The following is a 26,717-nucleotide window of genomic DNA, read 5'->3' as shown; positions in this document are numbered from 1 at the left end:
TTGCCAGCGGGGGAACTGGGCTTTTTCAGAGGTCAAGTGACCAGCTTAGTCAGGGGCACATGACAGTAAGAACATAACGAGAAGCAGGCATCGCTGGCATCGGACCAGCTCTGCCTGTGTTAGACATGCTCAAGAGCAGACAGGATGAAGGGGTCAGGGGCTCGCCAGCTTGGAACACAATCAGTGTTCCAGAGAAATCTGTCTAAAAGAGGTGGGGGAGGGGCAGTCTTTGTCCAGTTGTACCACATCAACGGTGGCCAAAACGCTTCCTGAATCTGAGTATCACGCAGCATTCTATCTAATCCCACCGGGAAAATGAGTGACTACCGAGCCAGAACAAAAGTTATGTCCAACAGCAGTTCTTATCTGAAGGGTCAAATCTTTCATGTCCATGGTGTTAGGATCCTGCCCTCACTCCTGTACTTGCGCAGCCCTGGGTCTTGCGTCTTACGTCATTGGGGACGACATATGCACCTTAAAAAGCTGGATGCAGTCCCCACGCTCTCTCTGCTCTGTCCCCCTCTTCCCCAGCCCACCATCTTTCTCTCTCACCAGGCCTGGTCCCCCCACTTCTCCTCTAATAAAGCTCTCTGTAATTCTGGTAGTCGTGGCCATGGCTCGTGACTTTTCTGCTGGTAACCAGCGCCGATGATCATCCTTTCACATGGTAATAGGCATGATTGGTTTCACTAATTTATATTATTAAATTTATATGTCAAATAGTTTCCAAAACACTTACCTCCTCTGTCAGTTTCGTGTTGGATTTTTCTAGTGCGTCTACTTTTGCCTGCAGGTTGTTTACGGTAGCACTATCAAGACAAAAAGAACAGAACAGTCTCTTCTGAAAAACCAGTACAACAGCCTGTCCATGCCCTAACCCTAACCCCAGCATACTTAGCAGTCCATATCAACTCTTCACAAGTTTAACTAGATCCCATTAATTATACAGAATGAGTTTGTGATTTCTCATACAGGCATACAACACATTTTGATCACATCTATATCCCCAAATCTTCTTTAAGGCACTCAATTTCTGCCAGACTTGTATGCTCTGAGACCGCATACAAGGAGCTCCGCCCCTAACTGCTGTGTCCTTGACACAGAGGCAGTGTCCAGTATTTGCTGAGTGAAATGAAAGAGTGGATGGATGGATACACGGTGCGTCCTAACTCTCCCTAAACGAGACACAACAGCCTACGTGCACACAGACCACTCTTCCCCTGGTTTCACTGCACTAGACTGTTTCCTTCTTTCTGTAGCTTCGTTAGGTGTCTCTGACTACAGATAGAGAAACTGCGGTATAGAAAGGGTAAGGAAGAATCGAGTTTATATTTGGGTATCAAATAAGCACATCTTTGCTTGACTGGTATAAACAGATCATTATAGCCATGCTTACTTCTTAATCCCCAGAGAAAATATGTTTAAATTGTTCTTGAATTTCCTAGCTGGAACCAGGACTACTCAAATTTATACTGACACTGATAAAGGATCCTAGGCAGGATTAAAAGGGTCCTCTGTCACTACCATTTCCTTAGGGAACATTTGAAATAGGAGTATCAATATGCCAGCTTCCTCTGCGACAAGTAACAGCCAGAATATCATGGTAAAACCAAACATAAATGTATAAATACAAATATATAAAGGAGGCCAGTATCAAGCACTCCTGTGGAAAATCCCCAAGCCGCTCCTAACTTATTTTCAAGTGCTAGCCTTCCCAGCTAGATTAAGAATAAACCCCTGTGACTGGCCTTCCAGGCAGTTCACACAGATCTAGAAGTTGAAACAAACTGCCAGGTCAAACATAAACCAATGGCACGTGCTTTGCCTTTCAACTAGCCCAAAATCAGAAGTCAAAGGTAAACCCACAGAAACAGCTGTTGTTGGCCACTCCTTCCCGGCCCCGAGCTAAGGTCAGAAGAACATAACTGACAGAAACGCAGCCAGTTACCACCCTTCCATCTCAGACACATCCTCACAGCTAGGAGTTACCACCCTTCCATCTCAGACACATCCTCACAGCTAGGAGTTACCACCCTTCCATCTCAGACACATCCTCACAGCTAGGCTACCCAGAGCAACTCTTTAGACCACCAGACTAAAGAAAACAGCCGGAGTAAACATCTCTTCCTTGGTTGGCCCTACAAGCCAGAATACTGTTTTTGCACTCACACGCACATACTCTGTGAGAAGGGCAAGACTGCACCCTTCAGTAGAGTGGTAAGGACCTGCCTTCCACCGCAGCTTTTTCCCCCTTCCCAGAATGTGTAACTTAGCCTTACTTGTCTATTGCTACAGATTAACTTTCCCCATTCTTCAGTTCAGCAGCTGTCAAGACCTGGGGCTTGCCTGCCTGGGGCTTTCTATTGAAAAAGTGTCCCTGAGTTCCCTTCTGAGTCCTTTCTTATTTTTTGTTTTTATTTAATGTGTGTGGGTGTTTTGCTGTATTATGTTGTGTGTTACATGTGTGCCTGTACCTGCAGAGGCAAGAAGAGGGCATCAAAGCCTCTGGGATCAGAGTTACAGATGGTTGTGAGTCCTTATGAGGTGCTGGGAATCGAACCTGGATCCTCGGGAAGGACAGTCAGAGCTCATAACTGCTGAGATATTTCTCCAGTCCCCAGTCCATTTTAAAAGTATTCAATTAATGAGACCAGAGACCTGCAAAGGGTATTCTGCCTTTGTGCCTACAGAAACATATCTACATTTTAAGTCAATTAAGAATGTCTTTTATGCTAGGCATGGTGGCACACACCTTTAATCCCAGCACTTGAAGCCAGGGGCAGGTGATCTCCATGAGTTCAAAGCCAGCGGCCAGCCTGGTCTACATAGCAATTTCTAAGCCAGCTAAGACTACACAGGGTCTCAAGAGACAGAGGGTGTGTGTGGGGGATGGCTTTTATAACAGACCTTACAAAGGCTCTGTAAGCTACAAACAAGATAATAATTAATGGCTGCATTAATGTTAGTTATCCTCCTACAATTATTAAGCCAATTTTATCAGGAGAATATTAAAGTAATTCTGGAGAGTCTGAAGTGTCTGGTGAGTACCTGATAAATCAGTGGTAGTGAAAGCAGAGAGGGAAAGCGACTATCAACTGAGTGTGGAAGTGAGAAACACACGGGAACACGAGATGGTTTACCCAAGGCCAGTACTGTGGTCGGTGCTTTATCGGAGGCCAGGATCACGCATTCGGGTCACATTTTATAATTCTTAATCGAATATACTTACTTAACCTCCAGAGTTACAATCTCAGGATAATCCTTTACTGCCTTCCACCAAAAGTTACCTAACTTATCCAGTACTTAGCTCTGTGAATGGCAAATGGATTTTTCTGTGAATCTGCTGAACTTTGACCAAATGGGTCTTCATTGCTCATTGTTTTCTGATTCCTTGCTCTCTTAATAAACCCCCAATAAAAGAATTTTATTCATCCTTTACTTCAAGTGTCTGTTGAGTTCTTCTACGTAGTTCTTCTGGTCTAGAATTGCAGTAATCTGACCATCCCTGTAGGAAAAAAATAATGGCAGAAATAGAAGTAAGAGAAGTGATAGAAATACCAAGATACATCTTTCATCCGAGCTTTTCCTAAAGTGTGAGCCTGCTGGGCACAGACACACTGAACTAGAAGTCACACTTGATACATCATTATTTTGACATCTCAACAAGGAAGAGTCAGTGGTTCAAAAGTGGGAAAAACAACCCACATTAGTAAGGCTTTCATAAGGGTCAAGATATTTTAAAAACTATTTTGTGTGAATGCATGTTTTGCCTTTGCGGATGTCTGCACCAAGTGTGTGCAGTACCCTTGGGTCCCCTGGAACTGAAGTTACAGATGGTTGTGGGCCACGATATGGGGTGCTGGGAACGGAACCCAGGTCCTCTGGAAGAGCAGCCAGTGCTCTTATCCACTGAGCCATCTCACCAGCCCCTGTTTATTGATTTTATTTTTTTAAATACAGGGTCTCTCTATGCAGCTCTGGTTGTCCTGGAATGCACAGAGATCTGCCTGTCTCTGCCTCTTGAGTGTTGGGATTAAAGGTGTGCACCATCATGCCTGGCTTGTTTCTTTTTTTGAGTTTCTGGTCATCCAGGCTCAGCCTCCCACAGTAGGACATAGGCAGGGCACAGCAATGCTGAGCTTGTCCAAATTTTCAAGCCCTACTTCAAGTTATTGGAGAACTGGCTGGGTACGGTGATTTCACACCTTTGGATCCTATGCTGAGAAGCAGAGGCAGCAGGGAAGCCGTGAGTTCAAGGCCAGCCTGATCTACATGGGGAGCCCTAGGTCAGTCTGAGCTAGAGTATGCAACTCTACCAGAAAAACAAAAACCAAACAATATGGAGAATTGAATTGACTTTATATATCTTTATTATGTCTACCCCTGAAATACCTAGCCGGAGAGTCATTCACCTAAAAGTCCTTTTAATCATAGGCCCAATAATCAGATATTTTTGTCAAGACTGTATTAAGTTATGTAATCAAAAATTCTTCTAATCTGCTAATACAACATTGTTATAAACTAGCCAAGGAAAAATATGCTACATCTGAGAGGAAGAGAAGCACAATTTCTTCATACATACCCTTCACTACCTTTACTGCTGTTTCCATCTTTGAGATACATAGAAAAATCTATAACTCCAACCTACAGAGAAAATGTTCAGAAGTTAATAAAAAAATATGATACTATTCTCAAGACATAAAACAATGTTGCTTTCTAGGCATTCAAAAACAACACAACCACGACAATCACTAGAACGTATGTGATAAACATTTAACATTTTACTCTGAATATAATGGTAAAGGGAGAAATTAGAAGAGCCAAGGTAAGTCACAGGGGTTGAGGGTGCAGCTCAATAGCAGAGCATTCCCCTAACAGGCACAAACTCTTAGTCCACGCCCAACACACACACACACACACACACACACACACACACACACACACACCACACACACACACACACACACACACACACCCCACACACACCATCACCACCAAAAATAACAACAAAAGAAAAAGAAAAAGAGAAGACAATTCATGACAGTGAACATAAAGAATAAGGTTTAAATTTTCTTTCTCTTTTTCAGGCATTCTGCTACTGATTTTATTTTCTTCTAGGAAAAACTTTTTAAAAGTTATTTTTAACTTAATTTCTATGAGCTTGCAAAGAACTGGGCTTCACTGCACACTCCCCATTGCCCTGTCCCTGCTCCCCCCCTTCTCGCCCTAGAGCTTCCTTTGCACTTTCAGAGCACATGTGACCTTTGGACCTCCTCCATCTTTGTCAGCACCCCATGTCCCCCTCTGTGGTCACCTATTCAGTTTCACAGTTTAAAAATTTATACTCAGAAACTAAATCACAAAGTCTCCCCAACACGATCGCCTAAGCCTGAGGTGACCAAGGACAGTAACAAAAGACATGTCACAGTGGACAGGGGACTGTCAGGCCCCAAGCCCACAGGAAGAACTCCAGGTCACTAAGGACTGCGGACAGGAGGAGGGACAGTCTCCTCTGGGGAAGAGCACACCAGCGGCGTGTGCTCCACTACCAAATGGTCAGCCCTGAAAACACACACACACACGTCACAGTACCCAGACGGAGCAGGTTATATTTATGGGATATACATGCATACACATATGCATGTAACACAATTAAAAAGGGGGCCTATGATTCGAAAGAGACTAAGGAGGGGGTGATTACAGGATATGGAGGGAGGAAAGGGAAGAGAGAAATGATGTAATTACACTATAATGTCAAAAAATAATAAAACCATTATAGCTATAATTAAAAAACAACACCTATTCCCTTGTTTATGCTTCACAGGATCAGAAAAACAAAAGCAATTTAAATACCCACATTCTTCACACCGCCCCAAATGACCACTACTAACACTTTGGTGTCTGTTCCAACTTTCAATGAGGAACATCTTCATTTTTCAGATCTGCCACTTCATTACACAACTTAGTTCTTTTTAAAAACCCAAGTCACACAGCATATCCTTTCCTATTTTCCCTGAGTAAAACGGAACAAACCCATCACATTGTTTCCTACAGAAGGGGTGAAAATAGTCTCAGTGAAAACTCTTTATTATTGGGCAATTAACTCAAGCATGGCCCTGACCAAGGTGAACTGCATTTACAAACTCCTTTATGGCTCACAAGAACCCCTCTAACTACCCTTTTTTACCTGTATATATCAAGACATGGAAAGCACCAAAACCAACTACAAGATGTACTCAGCTAGAAAATAAGACAGATTTGAAACTAAGTAGTCGAGCTTTAGCGCCTTCACGGCACTCCTATTCGAGCCTGGCTTTTAACTTAGATCCTTATATTAAAGGAGGTACACCCAAGAAGGCAAGAGCTTGAAAAAGACAAAAATCTTATTTTTTTATATTCACACTGAGATGCAGAGGAACTTGAGTCAGGACAACTGATGTTAGGAAGGATTTACTAATAAATTTGCGTGGGAAAAATAAGTTATAGGAAGTTAATTTATCTAAGGAGACACTGCCTCCAATATGACTGGAAAACCATAATGTACTGACCAGGCTTGTTAGAAACTGAGAGAAAGAACATTTTGTTCCTCAATTGGAAGTTTAGGGCTGCTGAGAAAGTTTCTGCTAATGTCTGTTCATCAAGACTGACCTCCAATGAGACTCCATTTCCACACCAAAAGGAGACAATTCTGACTCTCAACTGGCCATTAGGACCATTCCATAACAAAAAACAGCCTCTAAGGGGCTCGAGGAACACCAGAGGGTCACAGCCATCATTAAATCCTGGTCTGCCATTAAGTCCCCAGTGAGAGGGTCACAGCCATCATTAAATCCTGGTCTGCCATTAAGTCCCCAGTGCTCTTCACAGGAAAAGCACAATGCTGACAGCGAGGCAAGCTGAACCTGGGTAACAACTATTTGAAAAGAACAACACTGGTGTACTCAAGAAATCAGGCATTATCTGCACTGGGTAAATCTCCCATCTGCCCAAACGGCCAGACTTACACTTTCCTAGCTCTGTTGAAATGGTTCACAGTGTAACCTGGGGCTGAGACCTGACGGGGATTTAAGGATGACAATATGTGTACACTGCACAAGCCTGGGGCCCATACAGATAAACTGGTAAGTTACCACTTGAGGCTGGCTCCCTTATGTGCTTAACCAGAACCGGTCACACACTAAAGAGCTTTTCCGTTAATGATCTCAAAGTGTGCAGAGCGGTTTCTCACTTCAAAGGCATATTAACTTTATAGGAACAACCAAGTGAGAAGGTGAAATCCTGGTTTTGATGCTCACAGTGTCTTTTAACTCGGTTGGTATGATCTAATCAATCCAGGCCCTGAGGAGACAGGACACAGGGTGACACCACTGGTTATATCAGAGTCTTCCCATACCTGAGAGTCCAGGTCTTCTCCTTTCATACAGAAATTGGCATCGATGACATTCAGACCCACCAGAAGACCAGCAATAATAGCTCCTTCTTCTTCCATCATGAGGGCATTGGCTTCATAGAACTCACTGCAACAGACACCCACACAGCATCATCACAAGGCACTCCAATGAGGCACGAAGCAAGGAGAAAACCTCCCGTCTCATTGATGAGCATGGGCATCCTGAGAGTACTTTTGTAAGCAGACATTTCTGGGAAGAGGCACATGAGTAAACCCTGCAGGTACTAGATAGCTGGGCTGGAAAAGTGTCACTGGGAGCTGCTGTGGTTGAGGCAAATAGACGGACTCAACTGATTGGTCTGTGTTCATGATGACATGGGACAAGGCTGCAAGCGTTCATGCACTTCAAGACCTTTTTTTTTTTTTGGTTTTTCAAGACAGGGTTTCTCTGTGTAGTTTTGGTGTCTTTCCTAGATCTTGCTCTCTAGACCAGGCTGGCCTCGAACTCACAAAGATTCGTCTGCCTCTGCCTCCTGAGTGTTGGGATTAAAACCGTGTGCCACCACCACCCGGTGACATTCTTTTCTTTTAAAAAACTATTTTCTTCTAACTATATTTTAAGCACATTTCTTTAATGAGTGAATCTTTTAAAATGCAAATTGTAATACATACACACACACACACCACACACATATATATTATACACACATATATGGCTAGAAAATGAGGCTCTGCTGGAGACTGAACCCTGATCTTTCTGAATGCTCCGAAAGTCCTCTACCACCAAGCTCCACCCAGCCCTACAGTTGCCTACCAAATAATATGTACAGTAAATAGCCTGAAGATAATCTCAAAGTTTTAAAGACTCATTTCCTTTAGAACTTATTAGTTATAATTATATATTATATAATTATAAATTAGTTCTTATTACAAAAAAAGAAGATAAAAGAGATGCATATGAAACCTTTTAATTCCATCTACCAGTGATTTAAGATGTCTGATAACTTATGAAACACATATACTTTGTAATATGTATATCATTATATCATATATGCAAATATGTCATAATTAACAAAAGAGCAATTATACCATTGTAATTAAATTTGAAAGTAGTTTCTGGCTTATAAATATTTACTTCAAAAAATAATTTCCTATAATTTTGTTTACATTAGTTTTATAGTATCCCACTGTATTATGTGATTATTTAGCAAACTCCCCTTTTTTAGCCAGCCCCTCCCTGAAACAGGAGGCCTGAGCTTTTACCACCACAGAGCCCAGAGACAAAAAAGCAAAGCAAACACCCCAAGTATTTAGAAAATTATGAAGGGGCAGAGAGTCTTCAAAACCCACAGATGGTTAAACACCTATATTATCCAAACACTGTATGATCTAACAACTACGTTTCTTAGCATTCACTCTGGAATGAATGAGACACGCTGGAAGCTCACAGCCACACAAAAACCTGCACAGGGTGCTGAGAGCAGCTTTACTTAAAAATTGGAAGCAACTAAGATGGATAAACAAACACAGAAAGGATGGAATATTATTTAGCACTAAAAGTGAGTTCCTAAGCCATGAAAAATCATAGAGCACCTTAGGTGTATATTACTAAGTGAAAGGGCTATATACATTTATGATTTTTTATTTATTAAAGATTTATTTATTTATTATGTATACAGTGTTCTGCCTGCATGTGTCCTTTCAGGCCAGAAGAGGGTGCCAGATCTCATTACAGATGGTTGTGAGCCACCATGTGGTTGCTGGGAATTGAACTCAGGACCTGTGGAAGAACAGCCAGTGCTTTTAACTGCTGAGCTCTCTCTCCAGCCCCTATATTTATGATTTTAACTGGCTGATATTCTGGAAAGGGCAAACCAAAGAGACAGGAAAGTGATTAGGATTAGAGCTGAATGAGAGGCATAAATAGTAGAACCTAAGACCATGAGAGCAACGACACACTTTCAGAATTCACAGAACGTACAGCACAAGAGTGAGCCCTAATGCAAACTACAGACCAAGATACGCCTCTGTGTGTGCATGCGTGCGTGCATGCGTTCTGTCTCTGTACCTTGAACTCTATTGCTATGAATCTATAATGGCTCCAAAACCAGTCTACTGAAATGCTTTTAGGGGTCAACCTGGTCTTCATAGTAAGTTCCAGGCCAACAGGGCTACCACGGTATTATCTTGTCTAAGTTTTCCGGTTTGGATGTGGTGTCTCACAATTATAATCCTAGGACTTGGGAGGCAAAGCAGAAAGATTATGAGTGCAAGCTCAGACCACATGGTAAATTCCAGGTCAAACTGAGCTAGCCATGAGACCTTGTCTACACACACACATACTCACAGAGCTTTTTGAAGTCAATCTTGGTGGTGCACGCCTATAACCCCAGCATCTGGGAGGATTCTGAATCCAAGTCCTGTCTGGATTATATAGGCAAACCCTCTAAAAACACCAAATGCAACCCTGCTCCAAGGCAAACCATGTGTGCATGTGTAACATGTTTGAGTTTTTGTGCTTAACCTCCAACCCCCAAAGCCAAAACCAAACAACAAAAGGACCCAGAGACATGCCATACAACTTTCACCACCTTGGCATCAAGTTTTGAAAAAACACTCTACTCTATTGGTGTCCAGTAAGTCCCTGGGGAGTCCTCACACAAGGTCGCCCTCAATCTCTGGAAACCACTAGGGTAGGACCCGGAATTTAGTTTCTTGTTTCTTCTTTGGCTCTACAAAGTATATTAGCGAATGATAAAACAGCTCAAAGCAGCACACTGCTGGCAGGTTTACCAACTCTCTCAGCGACTAATCATGTGCTGGTGTGTTCTCTGACAGCCTCTGAAGGAGATTCAGCAGAACGGCGTCAACAGCGCTCCGGAACAGCTGGATCTCAGACTGCACCTTCACCATTCTCCACACTAGCTCGGGAGCTGAGCACGGCCGCGTGCCAACATCACACATTTCAAAAGCGTCAGAGAGAACTCTCTGACTTGAAATTTAACGTAGGTACAGAAGGATAAGTAAATCATGCATGTGTAAGTGTATGAATTTCTCAAGAGCCACATTCATATGTGCAATTACTAACTGAACCAGAGAAAGACTCTTAGAAACCTTCCTCTTCCCCCATCCCTGTCCTCCCCTCCCCAAGATAACCACTACCCTGCTTTCTGCCACCACAGAATGATTTAACCATCTCTGAACTTTTGTAGTGAATTATACAGAACCTGACTTTTCTTTGGATTTGGAATTTTGTGTAATATTTTACAAGATAATTGTGATGTATATAACTGTAGTTCATTTGTTTTCATTGCTGGGCTGTACTATATGATAGGAATATCCATTCTACTTTTAGTTTTGGTTATCTAGGACAGGATGGCTTGGACTTTACTATGGGTCCATGCTGTGGAATGTTCTGTATGGCAAATGTGTTGCTCTGATTGGTCAATAAAGAAAACACTGATTGGCCCTGGCTAGGCAGGAAGTATAGGCAGGACTAACAGAGAGGAGAAAAGAAAGAACAGGAAGGCAGAAGGAGTCAATGCCAGCCACCTCCAGGACAAGCGGAATGTGAAGATGCCAGTAAGCCATGAGCCACGTGGCAAGGTATAGATTTATAAAAATGGATTAATTTAAGCTATAAGAACAGTTAGCAAGGGCTGGAGAGATGGCTCAGTGGTTAAGAGCACTGGCTATTCTTCCAAAGGTCCTGAGTTCAATTCCCAGCAACCACATGGTGGCTTACAACCATCTGTAATGAGGTCTGGTGCCCTCTTCTGGCCTGCAGGCAAACATGTAGGCAGAACACTGTATATATAATAAATAAATCTTAAAAAAAAAAAAAAAAAAAAAAGAACAGTTAGCAAGAAGCCTGCCACGGCCATACAGTTTGTAAGCAATATAAATCTCTGTGTTTACTTGGTTGGGTCTGAGCGGCTGTGGGACTGGCAGGTAACAAAGATTTGTCCTGACTGTGGGCCAGGCAGGAAAACTCCAGCTACAGGTCCATGCTGGCCTTGAACTCAGGATCCCCCTGCTTGAGCCTTCTGAGTGCTGGCTAGACTCACAGGTGTTTGCTCTCACACCTGGTTTATTATCACTGGCTGGTACCTGGGTTGTCCACAGTGTATGGAAGTTGTAGTGTTTCTCAGAACACAGAGTCCCATTATATGGCCTTGGTTGGCCTAGAACACTATGTAGACCAGGCTGCCCTCGAACTCACAGAGATCCACTTGCCTCTGCACCCTAGTGCTGGAATTAAAGGTGCATGCCACTCTACTGAGCATCACAGATGCATTTTTGTTAGACATACTCAGGAGTTTAATTGTTGAATTAAATGGAATGAAGTTCTATATAGCAAAACCCTCTCCATCCAGTTCTCAAGGACAAGCGTTAATATTTCAGACCCCATTTAGAAGCATACGGTTTTGGTGAAGAACACTGCTTGAGCTACCTGCAGCCTGAGCGCTAGACTCCTGCCACCTCAAGACTTGATTCCTATGAAGTTGAGCCCCTGCTCTGCTGACTGGGTCAGTTCTCATTCTCCCGTTCTGTCCCTTTCTCAGGAAGAACACAATACCGGCATTTGTAGCTGCAGCAGTACCAACATGATGCTCCCTGGGACCTAGTCACCCCTTTATACCCCCTTTTTTTTCTTTTTCTTTTTTTTTTTTCCAGAGCTGAGGACTGAACCCAGGGCCTTGCACTTGCTAGGCAAGCACTCTACCACTAAGCTAAATCCCCAACTCTTCCCCTTTACACTCTTATGACATGCTTTTCCTTATGCTATTCTCCAGGGCCAGCTTGCTTCTTTCTTTCCTTTCTTTCTTCCTTTCTTCCTTTCTTTCTTTCTTCTTTCTTTCTTTCTTTCTTTCTTTCTTTCTTTCTTTCTTTCTCTCTCTCTCTCTCTCTTTCTTTCTTTCTCTTTGTTTCTTTCTTTCTTTCTTTTTCTTTCCTTCCTTCCTTCTTTTTCTTTCTTTCCTTCTTTCTTTTTTAAAGATTTATTTATTATATATACAGTGTTCTGTCTGCACATATCCCTGCAAGCCAGAAGAGGGCACCAGATCTCATTACAGATGGTTGTGAGCCACCATGTGGATGCTGGGAATCGAACTCAGGACCTTTGGAAGAGCAAGCAGTGCTCTTAACCTCTGGGCCATCTCTCCAGCGCCATATTTGAATTTCTTTTGGCCTAAAAAGTATGTGTTTTCCATTGTATATGTATGCACACACACACACATTTTAAGCCACTGTACACATACACATGCACACACACGTTTGTTTTGAGGCAGATTCTCATGTAGTCCAGGATGGTCTTTAACTAGTTAAGTAGCTGAAGGTGACTTTTAATTCTTGACTCTCCTGTAGAAGTCTAGCCCTTACGTCTGGAATGTCTTATGACAGGCATGCCCCATCATGTCCAGCCACCAGATGTATTGAAGAGAACACACTCATTAAACCAGCACCCAGATTAAGCAATTTACAGCAGAAACTCAGAAGCCCGCTCAGGCTTGGTTCTGACTACTCTACTGTACCTGGCTAAGATGAGTCTCTTTTCTATCAGGAAAGATAGCTTTTGTACATGTTTCTGAACTTTATGTAAATGCAACAACACGTATTTTTGTGACTCATTAGTCTGCCTAACATTATACTCAATAGGATTAATCCATGTTACTATACATAGCTGCTACATGTTACATCATATATACATGGTACAATTTATTTATCTATTCTATTGTAAATAGATACTTGGGGTTTATTACAAACATTGTAATGACTATGAAAATTATTTTAAAACTTTTAAACAATTGCATTTATTTATTTGTGTACATGCACAGGTGTGGAAGTCAGAGGACAGTCTACAGGAGTCAGTTTTTTCTTTCTACCATGTGTGTACCAGGGATCGAATTCAGGTCTTCAGGCTTGGTGGCAAACACCTTTGCCCACTGAGCCATCTTGCTGGCTTCTATGAAAACTGTTGTTCATGGATTTTGTTGAACATAACGTATTTATATTGGTTATTGTAACTAGGGTCAGTACACTGTAAGACATGCTTGTAATTAACTGTGTAACAGACACATCTGTGGCTATTACAAACATCTATAACCATTTTGTTCATGCACTTCCACTGGACACAATGCATTTCTACTGGCTATGATAACCAGGTCACTGAACCAAGTTGCATGAGAAGAAGGGCATATGCTCAGCCTTACAGACAGTATCAAATAGTTCCTCAAGTCTTCTGTGCCAATTAACTCTCCCATCAGCAGAAAGTTACCTCATATCCTTCCTAACATTACATACATGCATGCATATGATATATATAATGTATATATAGAGACAGAGTCTCACTATGCAGGCCTGGGTGGCCTAGAACTTGGAGCAATCCTTCATATGTCCTGGTGTTGGATTACAGGTGTGTGACATCACACCTGGCCAACAGTTGGTACCATCTGCCCTTCCATTTTGGTTATTTTGAATAAATACCAGTATCTCCTTGTTTTATTACATGTATTTACTTACTGTGTTTGTGTATGGGTGTATGTGCTACATACAGCATGTGCATGAAATTCAGAAGACAGTTTGCAGGAATTGGTCCTCGCCTTCTACCATGTGTGTCCTGGGACTTGAACTCTGGTACCAGGCTCATGGACAAGTGATTTTTAACCCCTCAGTCATCTTGCTGACTCCTGTATCATGTTTTCATATGCACTTTTATGATGGTGGATGAAGTCACACACCTTTTTCTATGTTTACTAGTCACTTTTTAATTTTTTTATTTTTCCGAGACAGGGTATCTCTGTGTAGCACTGATTGTCCTAGAACTCACTTTGTAGTCCAGGCTAGCCTTGAACTCACAGAGATCCACCTGCCTCTACCTCCCAAATGCTGGGATTAAAGGCGTGCATCACCACAGCCCAGCCCATTTTTTCTTTTTGAAGCTTAAATTTTCTGTTTGTCTTCATATGTTTGTAGTTTTTTACTTTAGTAGAGTTATTATTATTATTATTATTACTATTATTATTCATACAGTCTTTCTATGCTGTCCTGAAGCTTACGTTCTAGACCAGGCTGGTCGTGAACTCACAGAGATCCTCCTGCCTCTGCCTCCCAAGTGTCAGGATTAAAGGCATGCACTACTATGCCAGCCAGTAGAATCCCTTATTATGTACATTCTTTGTTGAACATGTAAATAATATATTTATAAAATAATTATTACAAACATCTCCTTCACTCTATAGGTTGCCTTTTATTTGTGGACAGGGATTTGCTATGTAACCTAGGCAATTCATGATCTATATGAATGTTTTTTAATGGCACATATGAAATGAATGTCAACTTCTTGTCATAAGATTTCCTTGTTTTCTGGTGGTACAAAACTTTGAACTGCCCTACAAAGGAACGCATATAGTCACAGCCACAGAGAACATACATTGTATAAAACACCCTTTTGGGACTATGAGTGAGTGTGTGAGCTGTGGTACAGAGACCTGATGAAGCTGCTACACATATCAAGTGTTTCTGACCTACATAATCAGCAAGTTTCTATGATTTGACTCCGTATGATATCGGCAGAACTCGTCAAGAAGAAAGTTTGACTTGTGTTCATACCTGAGAAGTTCCTTCTTATTGATCAAGGCTTTCATATACTCAGAAAGCTTCTTTTGCATTAATGCCAAACGAAGCCAGGCTCTTCCTCTGCCGACTGGTGTCCTACAAGAGCACAGAAACCACGTGACTAAGGAGACAAGCAAGGGCAGCAGGGCGGGTCCAGTGTGGGACAGGACACGTCTTACAGTAGTTAACACTAAAGCCCTTCGCAAGGTCCCCCACCTGTGCTTGCACGTGTAACTGTGTGGGATCGTGAGTCTTGGGTGTTTGGGACAAATGATCTTGTATTTGTATTAGTAAGTAAATGTGCTGTAGTCCAGAGACCAGAGCACTCTTCTGCTCACCTGGAAAAGTCCCATCAGTTTAGTAGCTGATGAAACCTGAGTTTAGAGTGGATTATGTAAGAAAACCCAGATACTTAGAGGGGCACAGGCAAATTGTGCTTTATCCAATTAACATTAAACCAGATTCCTGTGGGAAGCTAATCTCTACTTCTTTTTCCCCCTCCAGGTTTGAAGGCAGGCCCTATGTTCTGAGGCTCACTTAATCTTGGCTTTAAAAACCATAGAATACAGTCGTTTTTCTGAAATCAAGCCAGTCATAACATCTCCCTAGGTTAATAAAACAGAGATGTCTGGTATTGACATGAAGATGGCTGACCCTTCTTCAGTAAGCACCCTTCAAGAGTACACATTTCTTCACAGTGTCTAGTGGTAACAACATTCCAGAGTTGGATTGTTGTAAAAATGTGCACAGTATCATTAGCCCCAGTTTTCAAGGAGAGAGAGAAAACAGCCTGAGACTCACTTAAGTCCTGGGAGGTCTTTAACACTCGCTGTTATCTCTGCAGCTTCCGGAACAAGCTTTTCTACCAGCTCGAGGGGCCCCCAGAAGGATTTATTTTGTCCAAGAAAAGTTTTCTTGGCTAAGGAAACAAAACAAAACAGCAGTTTAATATTCTTTCCAACATAAACACTCTCTACTACATACATATCAAGGTGCTTGTATATCTGTGCTTGCACAGGTATTCACACTCTCTCATCCTCTCTCTCCAACATCTGTTCTAGGCATCCAATCCTACGCCATTAGTTTAAAAATTATCCATGCAGGCTGAAGAGATGGCTCAGTGAATAAGTGTTTGCCACACAAGTGGGGGCCAGAGTTGGGATCCCTAAAGCCCATGTAAAAGCCAGGTGGGTATGGTGGCTGGCCCATGATCCCCTCACAAGGAGGATCGAGACGGGGAATTCTCGGGCAAGCTGGCTAGCTACACTAGTCAAGTCTGTGAGTTCCAGACTGCAAAGACCCTTTGCTAGTAAATAGAGTGGAGAACAGAAAAAGATACTCACCGTCAATCTCTGGCCCATACACATACACACACACACACACCCATACACGTGTGCACCCAGATATATACACAGAAACACATGTAAAAATTATGGTTTCATAATAGATAAAAATTTACAAAAATAAAAATCTGTACTTCCAAGACTCAGTTCTTCCTTTTTTAAAGAAGAATTTGTGATTGGGGCTGGAAAGATGGCTCAGCAATGAAGACATTGGCTGTTCTTGTAGAAGACCCAGAAACAACTCCCAGCACCCACATGGCAGCTCAGTACGGTCTGTAACTACAGTTCCAGGGGACCTGATGCTATCTCTGGTCTCTGTAGTCACCAGGCACAAACATGGTACACAGGCAGACATGCAGACAGAACACCCATATACATACAAAGTAAAATTAAACTAAAAAAGGATTTGTGATCTAGTCCTATAATAATATTTAATGATTTAGTCCTTAAAACCATGTAGTATTAGTGAAGAAAATATCCCCATGAAAAACTGAATACTGAAAAGGGAGGGAGGAAGGAAACAGGGAGACTTAGACCAGGGCCTACCCCAACACTGGTTAAGTGAGCGAGCAGGAAACCCGACTCCAGCAGCACTCTGCCTCAACTTATGACCTGGGCGGGTAATCAGTCCATTCTAGGCAGGTCTATTTTCCCTCAATCAGATGGAGCGGCCATCTTGATTTGCTTATTTATGAGGGACTTTTCAGCTCTAACATCAAAAGTACTTTTACGTACTATAAGTCCTTTAAGTCAATTAAAATTCTGCTCCTATACAGGTTGTATTCCACTGTTTTTTTTTTTTTTAAGACAAGGTCTCTTATTATGATGTAGCCCTGGCTGGCATGAAACTTGCTCGATAAGCAGGCTAGTCCTGAACCCACAGAAATGTGTCTGCCTCTGCCTGCTAAGTGCTGGGAAGTGAAGGTGTGAGCCACAGGCCAAGTCCATTAATACTACTCATGCAAGGTTTTCATTTGTTGCCTCCACAGAAAAGGCTTTCTTTCCAGCTGGGCACTGCTGAGGACTGGCCGCGAGCTTGCACTCCGAGGCCGCAGCCCACCTTTCAAGCCGTGCTTCAGACAGTGCTCCATCACCACGAAGAACTGCTGGAGAGGCGCGTAGTCGGAGTCCAGGGTCCGCCCCAGGTTCAGCGCTGACTCGATCAGGCCCTTGATGCTCAGCTTTGCCATGTTCATCAGGTTCATGCGTTCGTTAGCCATGAGGTAATTAGGATCTGCGGGGAGGGAATGCACTACTTAGTGGAGAGCACACCATGAAACAGTATCACTTCACCACACCGATGCCTGCATTGATGGCACAAACGCAATGGTGGCTCAGGCTGCTGGTGACCTGTCATGAGCCGAGGAACTGGCACCAACTTATTAGTTTTGGTTGTGTTCTTCCCGGCCGTGTGCTGCAGGAAAAGATGTCAGTTTCCTTGTTGAATCATTTTAAAAGAAAAATTGAATTATTTTATCAGCCTTTAAGTCTTAAATACTCCTTTGGTTCCTATCTGGGCACCTCCAAGGCTTACAACTCTGCTACACTGACAGCTGGCTCGGCTGCCATTCACTGCCCTCTGTTTGGTAGCCTGTGGAGTGCCTAACGAGAACCAAGGTGGGCAAAGTGCTTGGACAAGCTGCTCCGAGTGTTCCACTTACTTTCTTCGCATTAGTACAAATCACTCCTGGGATGAAAGGAGTGCACCACCACGGCCAGCTCGCTTGCTAGTGTTTATGTCTACCTGACATAGGCTGGAGTCAACTCAGGGAACCTCTACTGAGAAAATGCCTCTAAAAGATCGGGCTGCAGGCAATCCAGTAGGGCATTTTCTTAGTGATTGATGGGGAAATGCCCAGCCCATTGTAGGCGGGGACACTCCTGGGCTGGTGGTCCTAGAAGCTGTAAGAAAGCAGGCTGAGAAACCAACCCATGAGGAGCAAGCCAGTAACCAATGTTCCTCCATGGCCTCTGCATCAGCTGCTGCCTGCAGGTTCCTGTCTGGTTTGAGTTCCTGTCTTGGCTTCCCTCGATGGACTGTGATTCAGGGTATGTAAGCCAAATAAACCCTTTCCTTCCCAAGCTGCTTTGGGGCAATGGTGTTTCATCACAGCAATACTAATGCTAACCAAGACATTAGTTATTAAATTAGTTCATTAAATATTACAAACTATTGTTACAGTATGGTCCAATTAACTTCCAGGCTGGAGAGATGGCTCTGAGGTTAAGAGCACTGATTGCTCTTCCAGAGGTCCTGAGTTCAATTCCCAGCAAACACATGGTAGCTCACAACCATCTATAATGAGTTCTGTGCCCTCTTCTACTGGGCAGGTAGGTGTACATGCAGACAGAAGAGTGTATACATAATAAATAAATAAATCTTAAAAAAAAAAGAAAGAAAGAAAGAAAGAAGAAATTAGCTTCCAAGTTTTCAACACTCAGCACACCATGTCTGGCTCTTAGTACCAGAGAGAAACTATTTGATCACAGAAGATCCAGGTACTACTGTGTGCTTCTTAGAATTATGATCCTCCCCCGACCCCAGACAAGGTTTCACTAGAACCAGTAACAATCCTTAGTCTCAGCCTGAGCCTCCATAGTGCTGGGATTAAATCCACGTATCACCAGACATATTCAACTGTGGTCTTAACTGCTTCTTGTAATGAGCTACACAGCTGGTCCACAACACAGTGACCAATGCCAGAACCAGAGTCCAGAATGCCCTGGTTCAACTCGAACCACAACGCCTGTGCTCTTCCCCCACCACAATCTACTTACAAATGAACTGATGGGAACAGATGCTGTTGATTTCCAGTCCTAACATGATTATCTTATGGACCCACTGTCTCATTATTACTGTCGAAGTATTGTCCCGTCTTAAGATCTATTTTTATGTGAATGAGTGTTTTGCCTGCATATGAGCACACTGCATCCATGCAGTACCTCTGGAGGCCAGGAGAGCATGACAGATCACCTGGAACTGTAGCTCTTGTGAGTCACCATGTATATGCTGGGAAGAGAATCCAGGTCCCCTGAGAGCAGCAAGGGCTGTTAAGGGGCCCCAGCCCGGCTTCCCTTTCGGTTTAGGTAACAGAGCAGGGACATAACAGTGCTGTGGTCTGGAGGTCCCACAATCCATAAAGGAGTATTTGGACTTGGATTTGCCATGAAAGATGTGTGCATGCATATACACAGAAATTACATAGGAATACACCGTGTAAGTGTGTATCCTCCCAAGCATCAGCACATACATATCAAATTTGTGCAAATAAACTAAAAGCTCTATGAAACACTTAGCCTCTGCTCAATAAGACCAAAGTCCTGCTAAAACCACACTTACATAATTCAAATAAACAACGAGACAAAACAGGCCATTTTGTCACACTGTGTTTTCATTTATATATTCCTTCATAGGTAAGTCACTAAAGCTAAAATGACCATATCCTAAATTAATTTACATTAAAAGTCAATAAAGCAAAAATGACCATATCCTAAACTAATTTACATTCACTTTAGAGACTAACAGACTTACAGCCCTAACTAAAAATTCTGCTTTGTTGTAGTGTTCTCCTAGGTATTGTAATTACCGGGTTAACTAACTTTTAGAGGGAGCGTCTCATTATGTAGTCCAGGCCAGTCTTGAATTCAGTCTTTATGCCTCAGCATCCTCAGCAGCCAAGATGCATCCTCAGCAGCCAAGATAAAGGACAAATGCCTTTGCACCTAGCTTAGGTTAACATTCTAGAGAAACACTTTGCGTGGATGTCAAAATTGGTCTGTATTACCATTACTTATTTCTTGCACATTAACATGTTTAAGGCTACCTTCAGACATCTCTCTTTTTCATGTATGTGGTGTTCTGCAGGCACATTATATCTATGCACCACATGTGTGCCTGGTGCCCACAGAGGCCAGAAGAGGGCATGGGACACACTGCAACTGGAGTTACAGATGGTTTGTGGGCTGCCATGTGGGTGCTGGGAATTGAACTTGGGTCCTCTGGTGGAGCAGTCCGCCCTCTTGCCAGCTCAGCCATCTTCTCAAGCCCCAGATGTAGCTGGCTCTTTTTGTTCATTATAGAGCAACTGGTCTAGGGCAGACACCTACACATCTACGTTCTCTGCTGCTCTAGTCACAACGGCATGGAAATGGAGCCAGTCTAGATGTCCACCAGCTCATGAAGGACAATGACAATGTAGTACACAGACACAACGCAATTTTATTCAGACAGAAAGAAAAATGAGGTCGTTAAACCTGCAGGAAAATTAAGGGAAGAGCTTGGGCTCAGAAAGACAAACACATGTTCTCTTTTAAATGTAGATCTTGGTTATTAATTTCCATGTATGTGCATTTATGCGAGTGAGAACCTAAGGAAACTACAAAGGGGATTACCGAGTCAAAGGGGAAACTGTGGAGGTGGGGGAGGGCAGCAGGGTGCCTGCGGCATGACAGTGGGGGGTGGGTATCGGAGGCGGAAAGGGTTAAGTGGGGGAGAGCAGGGAGCTGAGGACAGGGAGCAGCGGGAGAGGTTAACCCCAAACCAGTGATGTGTAGAAAGCCACAAGGAAACCTGATCCTGGCTAAAAGAATAAAAACATGAATGAACACCACCACGCACCACCAGCAAGGCTCGGGAACGTGTGGGAAGAGGAAGTGGAAGCAGTCTGAGCAGCAGAGGCTAGAGAGAGTGATGGGAACTATCTGAATGCTCTTTAAAAAAAAAAGCCTTTGTAATAAAATAGCATCTAACTAACGTGAAGACGCTGATTTACGCGAACTTTGTCTTCATCTCTACCCTGATTATTTATGGTCCTGGCTGCACTCGCTCCTAACTCTGTGTCAGCTATCACACGCATTTCTACTCGGCGGAAGTGAGGCGGAAGAAACTGACTTCTGCACCACTGTCACGAGGCACTCTGTGAAAGTGGCCGGTCAAGAGCATCTAATCATAAGTTCATTCATATTTATTGCTATCTTTTCTTGTTCGCCGTGTAATCCAAAATGGGCTCTGCTGAACTTGGGCTCTTTTAAAAAGTTTATAGCCACTCTAAATCTTTGGTATCAACTATTTACTGTGTAAATGAACATTTGATTTTATGCAAGGAATCCTGTCACTTGGAGGCCACGCCCCCTGCAGTGAGCTAACAGTGAGAGAGCTGGACGAGTTCTATAACTCTCTGTCCTGTGAAAACAAACACTGATAGCAACCATCCTCATGACACACTGCAACACTGGTTCTTTTCCGAGTGGCTCAGAAAGATCCACGAATATAGAGAAACAGCCATGTCCCCATTCAGAACCCTCCCCCGCCCCAATTACTCTGACACCAAATACCATGACCTCTGTGGTCCTGCATCAGCATCAGATCATGGGAACTGTTGGGGTTTAGAGCCTAGGCCTAGTGGTGCTAGGGAACCATGTTCTGACCTTTCACCAGGAAGTGAAACTCCGGCAATCTGCTTACACATTCAAGTTGAAGAGGCACCAATTTAGGAGATCCTTGTCTCTAAGTGTGTCAAAACTTCAGGATTCCACAAAGGCAAATAACACAATAATATAATATGTCATCTAATACTATAAATATAAATGAGGTAGCTCACCAGAAAGCAGAATGAATGAAATTAAATGGAGAAGAAATAACTAAATAGTGGGGGAACAAACAAACAAACCCCCAAACTTCAGAAAAATCACAAAACTCAAAGCTGAATCTGATAAAGGTCAACGATATGAAAGCCAGAAATACTGACCCGTGTCTGCAATTCTAGTACCCAGGAGACAGAGGCAAGAGGGTCATGACCCGAGGTCGGCCTGGGCGACCTGGCAATGCTCTGCCTCAAAAACACTAGGCTGCCTCCTGCTCCAGTGCCACACCCGCCCTGCCCGGAGGCCCTGCCTAGAGGAGCCAGATCCCCTCTCACACTGTAATCCCACCTAATCCCTTCTTCCCATAAAACAACAACAGAAGAAAACATTAGCCAACATTTATCCATCGACCAGCAGAAGAGTAGAATGGCTGAAACCAGAGAAAGGAAACATGAGACACTGGGTTCACTGATCTTACAGAAACAAGCAGAAAAAAAAAAATTTTTAAAAGTTGTTTTTGAGACAGGGTTTCTCTGTGTCCTCGGCTGTCCTGGAATTCACTCTGTAGACCAGGCTGGCCTTGAACTCACAGAGATCCACCTTTTAAGTGCTGGGATCAAAGGTGTGCGCCACCACCACAACAAGCGAAATTGTAAGGGAAAAATGTATGTAGGTGATTTCCTAGAAAAATACATACCAATCAGAACTAACAAGAAACAGAAAACTCGAGTAAAGATATAACAGCAAAGACACTGAATTAGTAATAAAGCATAAACAAAGTCCCACAGAGAGAAGACCAGAAACAAATGACCTTCCTGTTGAAGTTAATCAATCATTTAGAATTAATATCAATGTTTCACAAACTATTCTAACTTTCTCTACCATACCAATATTTCCTTGGGACAGAAAAAGAAAAGAGAGACCTGCACTGGAATATTCCTTATGAATGAAGACAAAAAAGGCCTCAACAAAACACTGGCAACATGCAGAGAAGATCACTAACACAGCCAAGGAGGACTGATGTCAGAAGGCGAGGTGTGGAGTTCAACATACATAAGTCAAGCAATGCAGTCCAAGTCAATAGAGACTGTGATCCCAGGAGACGCAGACAAAATGGCTGACATGTCCAGAAACATTTATATGTGACAAACTGGGAAAAGAAAGGAATTTCTTCTTCTTCCTCTTCTTCCTTTTTTTTTTTTTCTTTTGGTTTTTTAAGACAGGGATTCTCTGTGTAACAGCTCTGGCTGTCCCAGAACTTGCTTTGTAGATGCACAGAGATCCACCTGCCTCTGCCTCCCCGGTGCTGGGATTAGAGGCGTGAGGCCAGCTGAGAAGATAATTCCTTTAAGCTGGTAAAATGCACTCGGAAAAACTCCTATCTAATACAGTATCTATGGGTAGGAGAGACCGCTGAAGGTCAGCAACAAGATTCATATGATCACTTTTCCCATTTCTAAATAATGCCGTAGAAGAGAGTCATGGCAATTAGGAAAAACAAAAACAAAGGCATAATCTAGATGAGAAGCAAGGGGTAAAATCATATTTTCAGAGACTACACTGTAGATTTAAAGAGTCCATAAACCAAGTATTAGCTAATAAGTGCACTTGGCAAGGCTGCAGGATACAAGATCAATACAAGACTTAATTGTACACCAGTCTCTCCCCTGGCATATTGCTTTCTGCAAGTCACAGTGATCTAAAAATATTAAATGGAAAATTCCAGAAATAAACGACTAATAAGTTTTAAATTGCATGCTTTTCTATGTAGTGTAATGGAAATGTATTCCTTTCTTGCCCACAATGGAAATGAATCACCCCTTTGTCTGGGCATCTCTATGCTGTTATAGACTATTATTTTAAGGTGTGTTACTTTTGTTTATGTTGCATTTATTAAACTCTGTGAAGCTGTGTTACTTTGTCTAAAGCACCTGATGGTCTAATAAAGAACTGAACCGGCCAATAGCAAGGCAGGAGAAGGATAGGTGGGGCTGGCAGGCAGAGAAGACATAGAAGGAGAAATCTGGAAGGGAAGAAGTAGCCAAAGGAGGAGGAGGACATCAGAGGGCAGCCACCCAGCTACACAGTAAGCCACGGAGTAAGAATGAAAGTAGCCAGGCGGTGGTGGCACATGCCTTTAATCCCAGCACTCGGGAGGGAGAGGGAGGCGGATCTCTGTGAGTTCGAGGCCAGCCTGGGGAGTTTCAGGAAAGGCACAAAGCTACACAGAGAAACCCTGTCTCCAAAAAAAACAAACAAAAAAAGAGTGAAAGTAAAATTACAGAAATAAGGAAAGGAAAAGCCCAGAGGCAGAAGGTAGAAGGGATAATTTAAAGTTAAGAAAAGCTGGCTATAATCTGAAACCTTTTAGGTTGTATGAACTTAGGAGACCACAGCTTCCCCCCAGCCCTAAGGCTAAGAATGTCACCTGAAGCCTGTAACAGAGATTTCCCCATTTTGCAGTAATTGCCTAACTAATGGTCCACCCATGTATTTGAGAAGTGTCTTGATTTATGACTTTCTTTGCTTCTGTAACTATAAAATCTTCATTAAACTGTTACCATGTTGAAATATGAAAAAAAAAAAAAAGAAAAAAGAAAAAGACTGCATCTCAACAAACAAAGAAAGAAAAGCTGGCTAGAAACAAGCCAAGCTAAGGCCGGGCATTCATAATTAAGAATAAGCTTCCATGTGTGATTTATTTGGGAGCTGGGTGGCGGGCCCCTAAAAGAAAAAAAAAACAAACAAACAATACTATGCAATATAAGCTATATGCCTGTCAGTCACTCAGAAGCTGCCTTAGTTATAGTATTATAGTGTGTCTATTATTTATTAATGGCCATTATTTAATAATGGCCTGAAAATGCAAGAGTAGTGATGCTGTGAAGTTAGATAGACCAAAGAGACAGTCTGTTGGACAGTGTATTGTTCCGTGAGAAAATGAACATCCTCAGCTGTAAAAGGAAAGAAAAGATACGCTGTGGCTGTGCTTCAGTATCACAAAGTATGTGAGGCTCATGTCCAGTCAACCTTACTAGGCTATACTGTTATATTGTTCTATCTCTTATTAGCTAATGTTAATCTCTCATCCTGCCTAGTAAACAGAATGTTTTCCTTGAGAAATATATAGAAAATCATATTGCATATAGCCTTTAGTACTACTACAGTTTCATGAATCAACTGGATCTGGAGTATATTCCTTAGAGATGAGAAGGGATCAAATTAGCAATGAGCAGCTCACAAATGACTTCACTTCTATGGAACCAAAAAGAAAATACTTAGAAATAAGTTGACAAGAGAGGTGCAAGTCTTGTGCACTGAAAACAGAATGTGAAAACGAAAATTTAAAGCATCAAAATAAACAGAAATCCAATGTCAATGGATTTCAAAGAATTATACTAAGATGGCAATACTCTTTGAGTTAATGTAGATTCAAAGCAATCCCTATTAAAATCCAGCCGCCGGGCGGTGGTGGCGCATGCCTTTAATCCCAGCACTTGGGAGGCACAGCAGGCGGATCTTTGTGAGTTCTAGGCCAGCCTGGTCTACAAAGCGAGATCCAGAAAAGGCACAAAGCTACACAAAAAAACTCTGTCTTGAAAACAAAACAGAACAAAAAAAAAAAAAACAAAAAAAACAAAAACCCCAGCTGTCTTATTTACAGGAACTGGCAAACTTATCCTAAAATACCTATAGGAATACAAAGGACCCAGATGAATCAAAATAATCCTGAAAAAGAAAAGGGTTGGAGAGATGCTTCAGTGTTAAGAGTGCACAGTGCTCTTGCAGAGGACCCAAGTTTGGTTCCCAGCACCCACATCAAGCACCTCACAGCCACCTGCAACTCCAGCTCCAGGGAATCTGACACCTCTGGCCTCTGCAGGCACCTGCACTTGTGCATGTACACACGTACACGTACACACACACACACACACACACACACACACACACACACACACACATCAACTTTAAAATTTTCATTGAAAAGGACCAGAGACCGCCGGGCGGTGGTGGTGCACGCCTTTAATCCCAGCACTCAGGAGGCAGAGGCAGGCGGATCTCTGTGAGTTCGAGGCCAGCCTGGTCTCCAAAGAAAAAAAAAAAAAAAAAAAAAAAAAAAAGAAAGAAAGAAAAGAAAAGGACCAGAGACCAAAATTCAAGAGCTAAAACTATAAAACTCATTACAGAAAACAGATCCGGGCTGGAGAGATGGCTCAGCGGTTAAGAGTACTGGCTGTTCTTCCAGAGGTCCTGAGTTCAGTTCCCAGCAACCACATGGTGGCCCACAACCATCTGTAATGAGATCTGACATGCAGTATACATAATAAATAAATAAATCTTAAAAAAAAAAAAGAAAAAAGAAAACATAGATCCAATTCTGTAAACTTGGGATAGGCAATCTTTTCTTAGATATATGAGACTAGACCCAAAGAGTATGCAACAAAAGAAAAAAAAAGAGAGCTTTATTTCAACATAATTAAAAACATTTGTGCTTCAAAGAACACAATCAAGAAAGTAAAAAGACACATGCCCTTATTCCAGCACTCAGCAGAAAGAGGCAGTCAGCTCTCTCTTTAAACTCAAGGCCAGGCTGGTTTATATATAAAATTCCAGGCTAGTCAAAAACATACAGTAAAACCCTGTCTTAAAAATAAAAAACAAGCCGGGCGGTGGTGGCGCACGCCTTTAATCCCAGCACTCGGGAGGCAGAGCCAGGCGGATCTCTGTGAGTTCGAGGCCAGCCTGGGCTACCAAGTGAGCTCCAGGAAAGGCGCAAAGCTACG

The 26,717-nt window shown here is 42.6% G+C and overlaps 1 protein-coding gene across 9 annotated transcripts in view; it reads right to left on the bottom strand.

Moving 5' to 3' along the window:
• Rufy3 (RUN and FYVE domain containing 3) overlaps window positions 1-26,717 on the bottom strand; it is a 79,741-nt gene that overhangs the window by 20,636 nt on the left and 32,388 nt on the right. For all 9 annotated transcript variants that reach the window (XR_005092347.1, XM_028889563.2, XM_028889791.1 and 6 more), the window contains 7 exons: window positions 17,411-17,584; window positions 15,809-15,926; window positions 15,002-15,103; window positions 7,394-7,517; window positions 4,583-4,644; window positions 3,440-3,505; window positions 740-809 (listed from right to left, as the gene is read on the bottom strand). Coding sequence is in view for 8 of the 9 variants with exons in the window: in XM_028889563.2 (XP_028745396.1) it covers window positions 740-809; window positions 3,440-3,505; window positions 4,583-4,644; window positions 7,394-7,517; window positions 15,002-15,103; window positions 15,809-15,926; window positions 17,411-17,584 (716 nt within the window). In the remaining variant the exon portion in view is untranslated. The remainder of the gene's footprint in view (window positions 1-739; window positions 810-3,439; window positions 3,506-4,582; window positions 4,645-7,393; window positions 7,518-15,001; window positions 15,104-15,808; window positions 15,927-17,410; window positions 17,585-26,717) is intronic.

This window comes from Peromyscus leucopus, chromosome 10, assembly GCF_004664715.2.
Source record: "Peromyscus leucopus breed LL Stock chromosome 10, UCI_PerLeu_2.1, whole genome shotgun sequence".
NCBI lineage: Eukaryota > Metazoa > Chordata > Mammalia > Rodentia > Cricetidae > Peromyscus > Peromyscus leucopus.
This window is presented reverse-complemented; position numbering and strand designations above follow the sequence as displayed.